Genomic DNA, 13559 nt, shown 5'->3' with positions numbered 1-13559 from the left:
CCTATTTTGTTTTTTGTGAGCGAAGAAAAATGTTATAAAAATGTAATTACCCGATGATGAATGGATTACACTACAAAAGAGGGAGAGGGGTGGAGAGGGGAGGAGCGGGGAGGAGCGCGGAGGAGGGGCAAAGCCTGCATTGCTCTCGGGGTGCGGATGAGGAACGTCAGAAACGGGAACTGCTTGGAATTTCGTGTGCTGTTCGTAGGCCCCCGAAAAGAAGTTAACAAGAAAAGGAAGGGAACCCTGGAGAGTTGGCCTCACCGCGAAGGAGGGATGCTCTAGGCCCTAGAGTCGTTGCGGGCGTTAAAGCGATCCCTAGACATAAAATAATGAATGAGGAATCAGAGAATCAGCAGATATCCAGTGAAGCTGCCATAGCCCCTCTATAACCGATAAAATTGATGGAAATTGTGGGAATTTTCCTTAAATATGAGCCATTTCCGTGATCAGAATCTATCCCAAGATAAGTTATAGATCGGATCATAAAGAAAACTCTTCCAAACACTCAATGGAACCCACAGACCCCCCTTAGAAGCATTCCAATTATCACTTTGCTCCTCTAAGCTCCATGCCAAATGCCACATACCCTCATTATAGAGTAGACCCAAACTCGTGGCATGCACCGCCTGACGGCCTGTGCCCCCGCTCCACTACACACGATTCCCTACGGATCTTAAAGCAATGCTGCCGCTGCCGCTGCCTGATGGCTGCTGTCTGATGTCTGATGTCTAAAGGCCTGATGTCGATGTCTGACTGATCTGCGACTGTGGATGGATCTGGGGAGCGGGTAATTGATGCATGAGATTAGTTTGTGGAGCTCGGAGTTTGGGGAGTTTGGGGAGTCGGGAGTTTCGAGTTTGAAGTACGTGGAAAATCCATAAGCGACGCTCGTTGCATAGATTCGAGGCAGTTGGTTGGCGAGACAAACGCTTTAATGACCCGCTGACGAAAGTGGGTCACAATTCAGAAGGGGGGAACGAGGGAAAACACGGATCTAGCGTCCGCTCAAGTCCGGGCGGACTGGGCTAATGACTCACCTTGAGTATGCACCTGCCGACGGGCTCGTTCTCGGCCACGGAGACGTTGTAGAAGCTCTGATCGAAGATCGGCTCGTTGTCGTTGACATCGTGGATGGTGACGAGGACGGTGGCCGTCGAGGAGAGCGGCGGCTGGCCCCCGTCCCTGGCGATCACCGTCAGCTGGGGCACCGGCTCCGTCTCGCAGTCGATGTGCGATCGGGTGGTGATCAGGCCCGTCTGCGGGTCGATCTGGAACCACTGGGCGTGCGTCTCGGGGGTCTCGGCCAGGGCGTAGCTCAGCACGGAGTTGAGGCCCTCGTCGCGGTCGTGGGCGAGGACCTGGAGCACCGAGGTGCCCGGATCGGCCACCTCCATGACATTGGCGTGGTAGAGCTCCTGCTCGAACTCCGGCGGGTTGTCGTTGACGTCCGTGATGCGCAGGAAGATCGACTTGGAGGCGTGCAGCGGCGGCGTGCCCTTGTCGGTGGCCACCACACTGAGGGTGTAGTTGGAGGTCGACTCGCGGTCCAGCGGCAGATTCACGATCACCAGGTAGATGCTGCTGTCGCGCGTCGTCAGGGCGAAGTGCCCCTCGCCGCCGTTCAGCGAGACGTTTACGTTCGCGTACTCCGTCTTCGAGTCCGGGTCGTGCACCGAGATGCGTGCCACAAACTCCCCGGGCTGGGCCGACTCCGAGATCTTGGGCGAGGCGTCGTCGCTGAGGAAGATCACGTTGATCGTCGGCTGGTTGTCGTTCACGTCCGTCACTCGGATGGACACGAAGGCCGTCGTCTCCAGCGGCTGTTCGCCGTGGTCCTTGGCCACCACGACGAGCTCGTGCAGCTCCTTGGTCTCAAAGTCCAGGGCCTTGTTGATGAAGATCGCCCCCGTCTGGGGGTCGATGCGGAACATCTGCTCCTTGTCGCTCTGCCGCCGGTTGATGGCGTACTCCACGAGGCCGTTCTCCTCGGCGTCCGTGTCGGAGGCGTACACCTGCAGGACACTCGTGCCCACCGTGGCGTTCTCCGGGACGGTGGCGAAGTATCGGCTCTGATTGAAGATCGGCTGGTTGTCGTTCACGTCCTGGATGGTGATGTTCACGGTCAGGAGGCCCCGCAGGGGCGGCGTGCCTCCGTCCAGGGCCTCGATGAGGAGGCTGTAGCCCGGCGTGGTCTCCCGGTCGAGGAAGCCGCTGATCTGCAGGTCCAGGTAGAGCACCCCGTCCCGCTCCCTGTGCGAGGAGAGCCGGAAGGCGTCGTTCACGTTGCCGGACACAATGTTGTACCGCTGCGTGTTGTAGGGCTCCAGGTCGAGGTCCCTCGCGGGCAGCAGGGTCCGCTTCACCTCCCGCGGCGTGTTCTCCGGGAACTCGATGTGCATCGCGGGCTGCGGAAAGGTCGGGGCGTTGTCGTTCTCGTCCTTGACGGTGACCACCACGCGTACGTTGAGTCCGCTCAGGGGAATGGCCACCAGGCTGTAGGAGGCCCGCGTCTCCCTGTCCAGCCTCACCTTCGTGCGGATCTCCCCCGTGGTCCGGTCTATGGCCAGGTCCGTCTCCACGCCCGCCTCCGCCACAATGATGTACGGCGGGCCGCTGTCGATGCCGTCAAAGTCCCCGATGTAGCCGATCTGATGGTCCACGGGCACGCCCTCAAAGACCTCCAGCTTGCGCTCCCGCTCCTTGTCGCTGGATGCCGCCTGTGCGGCTCCCACCAGGAGCAGCAGGAGGAGGTTTAACATGGAGAAGCGTCTCCGGCATCGGTGGAACATTGTGTAGTCCTTCGAGGGGGCGCTGACCCTCGCGTGGCGTTGCCCTGTGGCTTCTGTCGTTGTGGTTTGGTTTCTGTTCGCAGATCTCTGCTGCTGCATCGCTGTGGATGCCAACGCTGGTGCCTTCATGGCGCTACTCGGATGCTGCCGCCTGGCTCTGGTTGCCTCGTTCCACCGTTTCCATTGAGAAAGCTGCAAAGAGAAGAGAGACACCAGTGAGAAAGGGGATTACGTTGACAAATATAAATCGAGGGCCGCCCACGAGGGCCCCCCGAAGGCCCCAAAGAACTAATAGACTGATAACTGGCTGTAAGTCGCGCCGCTTAGACCCCCCCTCCCCCCCCGCCGGATGGATGATGGAAGCTTACGCATTGTGGAGGCATTTCCACATCCATTTCCCTTGCCACATCCATTTGGCGATGACGCGCGATGGCCATTTGGATGCCATTTGAAATGCTAATAGACGGCGGCCCACAGATGGGACAAAGGAGAGGGGAAGTGGAACGAGACTCGAACGAGACTCGAACGAGAGTCGATTCTACCTGAGTGCGTGCGAAAGGTTCAAAGGCTAAAAGGGTCTCAGTTCTGGAGTTCTGGAGTTCTGGAGTTCTGGTTTTGTGAGATACACAGATACACACACACAGGGAAATCGAACAAACAATTTCTGAAGAGGGAATGGCCTTTTGTTGACCAAAAACTTTTGGGGCCTAATGCGATGCCAAGCCATGTGGCGGCAGAGCAATTCGTGGCCAACAATTTAGTTAACAAGACCATGACTAACACTTTTTCTGTGTGTGTGTGTGTGTGTGTGTGTGTGTGTTTCTACTGCAATTTTCGTTTTAGATTTTTCTCGCGCGATAAGCAAAAAAAAGAACAAAAAAAGGGAAAAAGAAGGTCGTAAAATTATGAATTATTTTGGAAATTTCATTCGTGATGAGAGATAGAGATCTTCCCCTCCCTTCCCTCTATCTCCCTCCCTTTTGAGATGATCCTGAATGCTTGAAGCAATTAAAATTGAATTAATGAAGCGGGACATTCACTCATTCAATGATTGACAGAAATGCCAGCGACAGAGAGAGAGAGAGAGAGAGAGAGAGCAGAGCAGGCGCCTTTTGTGAAATGCCGCCTGCTGCCCCATTGGAGGCGCCTCTAATAACTTTATAATGATCGCCGGCCGAGGCAGAAGTCCCTTCCTCCATCTAATAAACTGCACTGGAAGCGCTCCTCCGAAACGCTGGATCTGTACGCAAATTGCCCCCGAGAGGCGGGATGGACGGATGGGATGGATCGTGTGAGCTGTGAGCCGCTGTTGCGGAAACGTCAGTTTGATTTGCAGTTGTCATAAGTTTAGATGAACTGCTAATACCCAAACACATTAGAAAGCAAAGCCCATGGTGCCCCAAGAGGCGCCGCACAGCTCTCTCTGGACGGATGGACAGGTGGCAGAGTCAGATTCTGATTCTGATTTGAGTGCCAGCTGGCGGTCGCCTTGCGTGTGGCTGCACCTGAGATGTGAGATGGAAATGCCACTTGGAATGGGTTGCCCCTGCCCCTGCCCCTCCCCCTCTCCCCTCGCGGCTGTGCACTCTGGCGGCATCTAATATCGAATGACAAAGTTGTAATTATATTTGTAGTTCCAGTTCGTTTGGCAGCAGCTCCACGCCGAATGCGATTCCCATATCCCAGGAACATTAAAAATTATGCTTTTCCCGGGAGAATATTTCGTTGGTTCGTTGTTTCGTTTGCGCTTTTACGAGCGCACAAAAGATCGTAAAAACCAAAGCCACAAAAAAAAAAACACTGAAAAAACAGTGAAAAAAACAGAGCGGCATCAATAAAATCTAGTTAATAGCAAATAAAGGCCACAACAAATGCCCCAAAACCCCATTGGATGGGGTCTCCAATGGAGAGGCAGTCCCAGAGAGAGACAGAGAGAGAGAGAGAGAGAGAGGGCAGGAGGAGGAGAAGGGAATGGGAGAATGGTATGAAAACGTAGCAGAATCATAACAATAACAGCGTAAACTTAACAGCGCAACTAATTAGTATCTCTCGAGAGAATGTGAGATAGAGAGAGAGAGAGAGAGAGAGGGAGAGATGTAAGAGGCACTCGTGAGAGAAGCTTCAAGGTCCGAAAGGATAGCGTGACACGATTGGAGATCATTCTGGGAAGGAGTTACTCTTGAACGAGGGATTGCTGTTAGAAACCCAACAACGAGAGATCCTCACAGAGGATCCTGTGGATCAGAGGAACAGAATGATCAATGGGAATCAATGACAGCCTCCTGAGATTAATCGGATCAGTATATCAGCACCCAAGAGGCTCTAAAGAGCAGAGCAAAAGAACAATCGCTTCTAGAGGAGACTCTTGAGTGGATCGACCCTTGAAGGACAACAGTTCTTCTTTCTGCTTCGAAGGGACCTTAAAGAGGAATGTATTCAGTGGACTCTTCTGTGAGGAGATCATTCAGGGAACTGTGATCCCAAAGGAGCGACTGCGCATCACTCTCCATCTCGTGTCACGCTGTCATCTCTTTAGACATTCATCATTTCTCCCGCTGGCAGGCAAATACTCATACTTTATACCCATTTCGGGTTTATGCACCAATTTTGAGGCAAAAAGAAGAGGCACAGTGCGGCATGGAGCGACAGGAGGCAAAAGTAGAGCATGACTTTTCGCAGAGACAGAGAGCCAGATATAGAGACAGAGCCAGAGCCAGAGCCAGTGAACATTCAGTGGCCAATAGCCGGAAGAAGTGTTTTGCCCAGCCGCATCGAAGGAGAGCGAGAGAGAGGGGGTGACAGGGAGAGACAAGGAGAGAGAGGGAGAGACAGGGAGAGACAAGGAGACTCTCATTAACATGCACATTACACATGTAGACGAGAGATATTCTACGAGTTGTTGAACAATTAAAAACGCGACGAAATCAACTCGTTTTCCACTGTTGTTGTTGTTGTTGTTGTTGTTGTTGTTGTTGGCCGTGGCTCCCGCCTCGTGATTTAATTGCGAATTATGCAAAATTGTTGTCTAAAACCAGAGGCTAAGAGGCTAAGTAGGTGGTAAGTAGACGCTTTAGACGCTTTAGAGCGTGTTTAATTAAATGTTGAGTAATTTATGAAAACTGCAAGACAGCAACAACAACGGAGAGACGACTACTGCCAGATACAGATACAAATACAGTCGGTAATAAGTTACTTCTAATGACTTTCTAATTGTCCGACACATAAACGGCGAAACTTTAATTGTTTGCATATTAATCGGCATCCAATTTAGATGCAAATAAAGCCCCCAGACGAGTGGTGGGGGGCGGGGGGGAGGGGGGCACGGCATGCTTGGACGGGCGATCGGGAAAGCGTGAAGCCAGCACGAGAGATTTTTCCGTTAGGAAAAGTGCGAAAATGCAAGTGAAAAGCCGGACAGAGGTGTTAAAATCAACAACAACAACCAGAGGGGTTTCCATTTCGAAATCGGTTTCCATTTCAATTGCATTTTGGAATTTTCCAAGCGGTTTTCACTTTCAAGGGCTGCCAGGGACACTCCCTAAATGGGGGGCGGGGGCGGGGAGATGCCATATTCTGGCATAATGAGAGCTAATTAGCGCCGTCTGACAAGTGTCGGAGACAGAGAGAGAGAGACGGGGGGGACAGGGGAGACAGGGGCGACAGGGTAGACAGGGGAGACTGGGGAGACATCCACAGCGACAGCGACAGCGACAGAGACGAGATGTTGTGTACTTCATATCTTATCGCTTTGCCACGACAGCACATCCACATCCTTCAGAGAGGAGGAAGGAGGTCCCCAGGGGAGGAGAAATATGAAATACGCTCACGTTAGAGATTGCCGGGAATAACCAGAAATGGACCGGGAAGATGGGTTCTCGGAAAACGAAGTGTGGAATACCCTTATTAAGGAGGATTCTTGTGATAAAAGAGGGATATTCCTTGAGGGACTTTCCTTAATGAAAGATCATGGCTTATTTTTTGTATCTTGAAGATTCCCTCATTTAAGGCCGATTTCAGACTCTGTTTCTTCCTTTACCTATCGCTGGACATGCGGCAGTGCCCCTCGGTTGTCTAGCCAGATATCTCTCTATTTTCCAAGTGTTTTAGGCCTGGAAACGCCTAAAGAGCTGCTTAAAAGTAGGACTACCCCCCGTGCTAGGGTATCGCTTTGATTGCAACTTCATTTGCAGCTAAAGACTCTGCCTCTTGAAGACACCTTCTGACACCTGTGCTCATCCCCCACTTCTCGTGCTGTGCGGCGGTGCTGTGGGCTGTGGATCTGCCGCAATTACGGGATATTAATAGATACCAGATGCCAGATGCCAGACCGGAAGCCTCTGCGGCTCAAAGACCGACCCGTGTCTTGGGTTTTGGGTAGCCGAAAGCATTTAGCAATAATTGTCATGGCCGAGTGTATTTTTGGCCATTGTTTGGCGCGTTTTATGGCCGCCATTAAGAGCCAAGCCACAACGCCTAATGCTAATCCGCGAGGGAGCGCTCCCTCGCGATCTGCTGGGTATCCGTGAGGTTCATTAACCCAGCGAGACCATCCCCCTTCTGGGTGTCGTAAAACACAGATATTTCTCGATCCGAATCCGATTTCGAGCCCCGAAATGTAGAACGTTCCGTTGGCGCTTATCGAATCGAACGAGCGGTGGGCTCTGGGCCATTAAGCCTACTCCCGAGCCATCTGCTTAGCCTAGTTTGGAGGCTGTAGATCCCTGCCTCTGATTGATGACATTCCCAGTTTAATCGCCGTTTGATGTTCGATGATGATGTTGCTGCCGATCGGAGCGGAGCCGTGGCAAGAGCGTGGCACATGTGGGGGCCATAAAACAAATCGGAATCCGAGATTGGCATCCACAAGATGCTCGAATTAAGTTTGTTTATTGTTTCAGCGGAAATATTTATGCCTATTTGGCACGAGATGGGAGTCGAGCGGGGGACGGTGGAACGGGGGGGACGGGGGGCAACCTGCAACCTGTTCCATTCCCTCACCGATGAAGACACTTGTGTGCACATCCCCCCCGAATGGATGAACATATTCCCGGGCTAATCACGGCGTGGCACACACTCGACTCGGTGTCCGCCGAGTGCCACATTGCATGAGGCTCAACAAAGAAATTAGCGAGCCGCGGATCGGTGGAGCGGGGGATCGGGGGATCGGGTGGAGGTGCCACAGCGGCAGCGGCAGCAACAGGTGCGTGTGCTCTCCTCTCGGGGCCACGTCTAATGTAATTTTCTTGGCCATGTCCATGGCCTGCCTCTCGACTGTGTGTGTGGTCTGGGCCCCCCTCCCCCTCCCCGCTCCCCCCTCCCGTGTGTTTGTTTGTGGCGAAAATAGATTAAAGCGTAATCTTTGTTTGTATAGCGCTAAGCATTGCAGCAATTAGTGCTCCACCGTGTGTGTGTGTGTGTGGTGGCAAGGTGGAGCACGAGAGGGAGGGGAGAGGGGGCAGATCGCGGATCGCGAGACTGGAGCAATTTAAAGCGCATTAAACTGCGTTTTGCAAGTCCGTTTTGCCTCAGTCTTTCGTCTTTCCCATTTCCCATTTCCCAGCAGCCTATCACCCGCACCTTTCGACCACCTGCAACACCTGCCGCTGCAGCCGCCGCCGCATGAAAAGATAAAACGACTGCCGCACACACACAAACACACACACACACGGATACACATTCTGCCGTTAGTTCAGGCCTGATAAAGCAAATAGACGGGGAGAGAGGGAGAGCAAAAGAGAACCAGAAAATGGGAAATGAAAATTATATTCTGTTCGCCTTTGCCTCTGCCTCTGCCTCTGCCTCTGCCTGCATCGGATGCTCCTCTCTCTCTCTCGAGAAAAAACACAGCCTTTGGTGGAAGGCCGCCTTCAACTTTAAACCCGCGAGAGATCTTTTGTTTTGCCTGCCCATTAGAGAGGGCTCGGAATACACTGGGAGAAAATAAAAACTACAGACTGTATTTGTGCCCCAGAAATGGGTGCGGGAATTCAAAAATTTGTGTTATTTTTGATGGAAAACTGTTCTCAGAAAACATTTTAATACTTGTTGGAGGGAATTTTCATTTAATTTCATTTAATGGACATTTTTAGGATACATTTTTCAAGAAAAACGTTATAAGACTACGTGCTGTGGAATTATTAGTAGATCTTAGTAGAAATACTGACAGTTTAGCGCCTTAAATACTGATTTCAGAATCTTTTCAATAAATACAATTTTTTGTTAAAATTTGATCACTTTTTGTTCCGGTTTTAGTGGCCTAATTATCAATTTTTTGAACATTTTTCCGCTGCACATATTTAATGAATATTTAAATTAATTTCTGAATAAATTCTGGGAAATATATCCATTTAATAATTTAAAGTTATGCAAGAAAAAAATCAAATAAGACGAATAAATGTTTCTACAATTAAAAGTAATTTTGAATAATCCCTAAATGTTTGAAAAACTCTTCTAAGAAATTAAATGTCTTCCAAATTTAAACATTTCATAGGAAATTCCTAATTTGAAGGCCTTTCCAAGAACCTAAATTATGGAAATAATCTACCAAAAAGTAATCTTTAAATACACGTATATTCCGAATGCTATATCACACACAATTAAATTATATTTACCAAAAACTAGACCCAAAAACTTCTTAAAATACTGCCCTTTGTTCGAATAATTTTTTGAAAATTTTTCAACATTAAAATAGTGGTTTTTTCGGCAGTGTATTCTCCAGAAGGAAGTGTAAATTAAGGGTCATAAAAACGCAGTCATTCCAGAACCTAGCGCTCGACTTTTTTGGCTTTTAGCAGCACGAGAATTGAATAAACCCACTCCGCACTCTCCCGAACCCCCGAACCCCTTGGAGAACACCCAGATTTGGGCCAGGCCCAGGGTTTTGTAATAATTTAATGGCCAGGCGTTGCACTTAATTGGAATGGCATTAGAAATCCCGAGCACGCCCGGCACTTCCTCTCCACGTCGAATGTCAATTATAAAATAGTTTCGTGTGTCTTTAGTTTTTATTTGAGAATTTTCTCGGTTTCCATAGCGGCGGTTAGGGAGTTTTTCCAGGAATCACAGTTGGGCGACACTTTTCCTATTCGCTGCACGTTTCGCTCCCCATCGAAAGAGGGCAAAAGGGAGACGGAGAGAGAGAGGGACAGAGAGAAAGATTACAGATCGAAGGAACAATCCATCGCATGAATCGGCTCGGTTGGGTTCGGCTTGGATCGGTGTAAAACAGGTAGAATCGAACACCAAACTCTATTTGTTTTTCCACACATTTTTCCCAAGCGTTGGAGGGGAGAGGGAAAACTCGAACAGCGGCACAAAAAAACGGAATACAAAGCGGTAGAAGGAGGAGAAGAATCCGAATTGGTAGCAGGCACAAGTGGAGGAGTGTAGAGTGTTTTTCTTTGCTTCTCTTTTCCCACTCACTCTTTGCTCTTTCTTCCAACTCTAGTCCCTCACTCTCACTGCTCCCTGTCTCCGTCCTGGACTTTCCCTACCCTTTCTTCTCCTGAATCCCCCCCAGATCTTCTTCTAATTGGCTTTTCCTTTGGGCCTGGAGGAGGAGGATCTCTCCCGAAACTCTTTTTCGCCTCACTTTTCCCGCTAACTGTTTCTTTGGCTGCTGTTGTGGGACTTTTCATCTCTTCTCGGTTTTCTCTTACATTTTGCGATGGCCTCTGTTGCCTCCTCCTAGAGGGGGGTGGGGGGGTTGGAGGGGCGCTGCTGGTGCTGCCAATATTTTTCACCAAAGGCGCAAATACACCAACAATTGCAGAGCTGCCTCTGCCGCTGCCTCTGCCTCTGCCACTGCCACCACACCACACAATGTTGGAGTCGCGTTGTTGTCGTTGTTGTTGTTGTTGTTTGTGCCACACGGCCAAAGCAAGCCAAAAAGAACTCGTTTGACTTGTTGAACAATATTTCTTTCTTTTTCTTTTTCTCTTATTTTTTTTCTTTCTTTTTTGTTGTATTTTTTATTCGCCTTTTACTCTTTTTCTTCTTCTTACTTTTTGTTGTTTTCTTTTAGTATTATTTTCGTGTGCGTTTTGGAAAACTGAATTAAAATTTCGATTTGTCTTCGATTTTCAGCGACTTTTCGCGTAGATTTCCATCGTTCGAGGGCGATTTTACATTTTTGCGGCGAAAAACAGAAAACCGAAAAGAAGAGGAAGAACCGCGGCGACGGCGACGGCGAAGGCGACGAAAACAAACGGAGAAAAAACGCGGCGACAAATGGAGCAAAGGGTGCGATCCACTATTAAAGGGGTCGGGCGGGCGGGGGGCACCTTTATCAGGGGGGGGCAAAAAAACACACACTTTTTATTCTTCTTCTTCTTGGCAATTTTTAAGATTTGTCTGCACTTCACTTGATTCTTGGATATCTTTTTGTTGGTGTGCCGATGGCACGGCGATTCCGATTCCGATTCGATATTCGTTTCGATCCGTTTTTGTCCGACGGCGGCGACACGAGACTCGTTGCTCTGGGGGTCCGCGCGCAGCAATTCTCCAATGTTTCAGCGACGAAAACACACGACAGACTGAAGAGAGCCAGCGCTGGCTTAAAGGAGACACGGCACAGAGCAGGCTCTCACCCACCACTCGTCGAATCCACCTCACCTGTGGCTCACCTGTGCCCGAGAATGCCGCGTGGTGGCGAGCGTCAGCCTCTCTCTCTCGCTCTCTCTCTCCACCAGAGTGGTTTGGTCGGTTTCCTGGAGAAGAGAGCCACAGCCACAGCCACAGCATGGTCTTCTGGTCCATTCCCCTCCCTAGAAGCCGCAGCGGCGGCAGCCAATGCTGCAACGAGAACAAGACAAGAATTTTAAAAGGTGCACACACAATACACAAAAAAGAATCGACGACAGGTCCACAATTAGCCAGAGAGAGGCTTCAACGAATGTCTCTCTCTTTCCCTATGGGAGAGAGAGAGAGCCTGCCTGGTTTTGGCTGTGGCTTTGGCCATAAAAGCATTCAAGCCGAGATCCAGCCATGCACCCAACGCCTCGACTCGGGTCCAGTTGTGGCATGTAAATTAGCTGCAACAAAAAGAGAGAGAGACAGAGAGAGAGACAGAGAGCGGGAGACTGCTCTCCAAACATGCTGCTCTCTCAGGTGAGAGCATAAACCGGTTCTCCGGCGATGCTCACCTGTGTGCCAAGTTGTTGTTGCTGCTGCCACTGCCACTATGCCCCCCTGCCCCCTTACCCCTTACCCCTACCCCCCGTGTGAGTGCATTGAAGTGGCCTGTGGAGTGCGCTTTGGCGTTGAGTGTTTGGTATGTTGCCCCCCCCGCCACCCCGGCACCCCACCACCCGAAAGCCAGCCTCCTGCCTCCTGCCTGCTGCCTCCTGCCCCTGCTCCCTGCTCCATGCTGCTTCCCATTGTTTTCGGGTGCCCGAAATTAGGCCTACCCCTTGGGGACCCCCCTACCCCCTACCCCTGCTCTGCAACAATGTTGCGTGGCCCCAAACAATGCAAAATGTTGCGTAAGTTGCACATTTGGCGCCGCACGGCTAAAAGTTGCACTAGCCACAAAAAGCAACAACAGTGGAGGACCACCATAGAGATCCCATAGAGCAGATTCCGATTCCGATTCCAATTCCCGAGAACTCTCAAGCATTCGCAAATTCTGCAATTTGTCTGGGAAACGTACACGAAAAGTGCGTGCCGTGTGCCTCTGCCACACAGCTGCCCAGCTCCCCCAGGTCCCCCAGGTCCCCAGCTCCCCATCTCTGCTCTCAGAGAGAGAGAGAGGGCTACCCTGTACTGATCTGTTGGGAAAGGTATTTTGGGGTATGATGGAGGGTGCTGTCAAAGGAAGGCTTCTATTGCTCGTTTCTGCCTGTCCAGGATCGATATAGGGACTCGATGGCTATGAGATGTGCAGCAATGATCTTTTTCCTATAAAATAAGACGTATTTCCCTTCTTTTCCAATGAGAAAAGCCCTGAAGGGCGCCGCATTTTGGCAGATATAGTGCTTGGGTGATGGATATATCTGTTATCCTCGTTTACTCCCAAAATCAGCTCAATGGGGACCACTTTACGGCGTAAAAAAGACACCTATGGACTCATGGATACTCTACGAAGTGGAGTCCCCAAGATCTCTCTCAATAAACCCCAGAAAACCCTCTTCAGGAGGTATCCCCCATTCGAATTAGATCTCCCCCAATACAAGATCTCATTCTCACTTGTTGTTCCAGCCTCGTTTAGTGGGAATGCACGTTGGTGGCACTGGTGGCACTCAATGAGCCAGTGGAGTGGCAAGGGCGAGGGAGGTGGCTGGAGCTGGTGCTGGTGCTGGTGGCAGACACAATGGAGCGACCATTTGGTCATTCGCCGCTTGTCAAAACTGTAAATGACGTCGCTTAGCTGTCGGCTTGCATTTGCCACTTTTGAAATGAAATGTGAAATGAGCTAAGGCCAACGGCAAACCAGCAAACCGGCAACAACGATCTTGACAGGCACTTGAAAGAGCCCCAGAGAGCAGCACCCCGGCACAAATGTATCTCAATGTGTGTCCCTGTCCCTGCCCCACAGCTTTAAGCGATCATAGATCTTGGCTAGAGCCGCCACCCACACGCAGACCCAGAACCAGAGCCCGAGCCCGAGACAGACTTGGACTTGGACTCGTTGCAGGCCCGCCCGCTGCTTGCAAATCAGTTAATGGCAATGGACACAATTGAGCATCGACTGGGGCTTCGACTGGGGCTCTGAATGGATGGAGCCTGATGGATTTATGTTTGCGTTGAGTGCAGAGATACAGAGATACA

The 13559-nt window shown here is 50.6% G+C and overlaps 1 protein-coding gene across 1 annotated transcript in view; it reads right to left on the bottom strand.

Annotated features, from left to right (window-relative positions):
- ds (dachsous cadherin-related 1) overlaps nucleotides 1-11415 on the bottom strand; it is a 75405-nt gene extending 63990 nt beyond the window's left edge. The window contains exons 1-2 of the mRNA XM_002132817.3: nucleotides 10451-11415; nucleotides 1041-2984 (exon numbers count right to left, since the gene is read on the bottom strand). Of these exons, the coding sequence (XP_002132853.2) occupies nucleotides 1041-2921 (1881 nt within the window). The 5' untranslated portion in view covers nucleotides 2922-2984; nucleotides 10451-11415. The remainder of the gene's footprint in view (nucleotides 1-1040; nucleotides 2985-10450) is intronic.
- Nucleotides 11416-13559: the final 2144 nt, after the last annotated feature.

Source organism: Drosophila pseudoobscura, chromosome 4, assembly GCF_009870125.1.
Source record: "Drosophila pseudoobscura strain MV-25-SWS-2005 chromosome 4, UCI_Dpse_MV25, whole genome shotgun sequence".
NCBI lineage: Eukaryota > Metazoa > Arthropoda > Insecta > Diptera > Drosophilidae > Drosophila > Drosophila pseudoobscura.
Note: the sequence above shows the minus strand (reverse complement) of the source record. Positions and strands in the feature narration are given on the sequence as shown.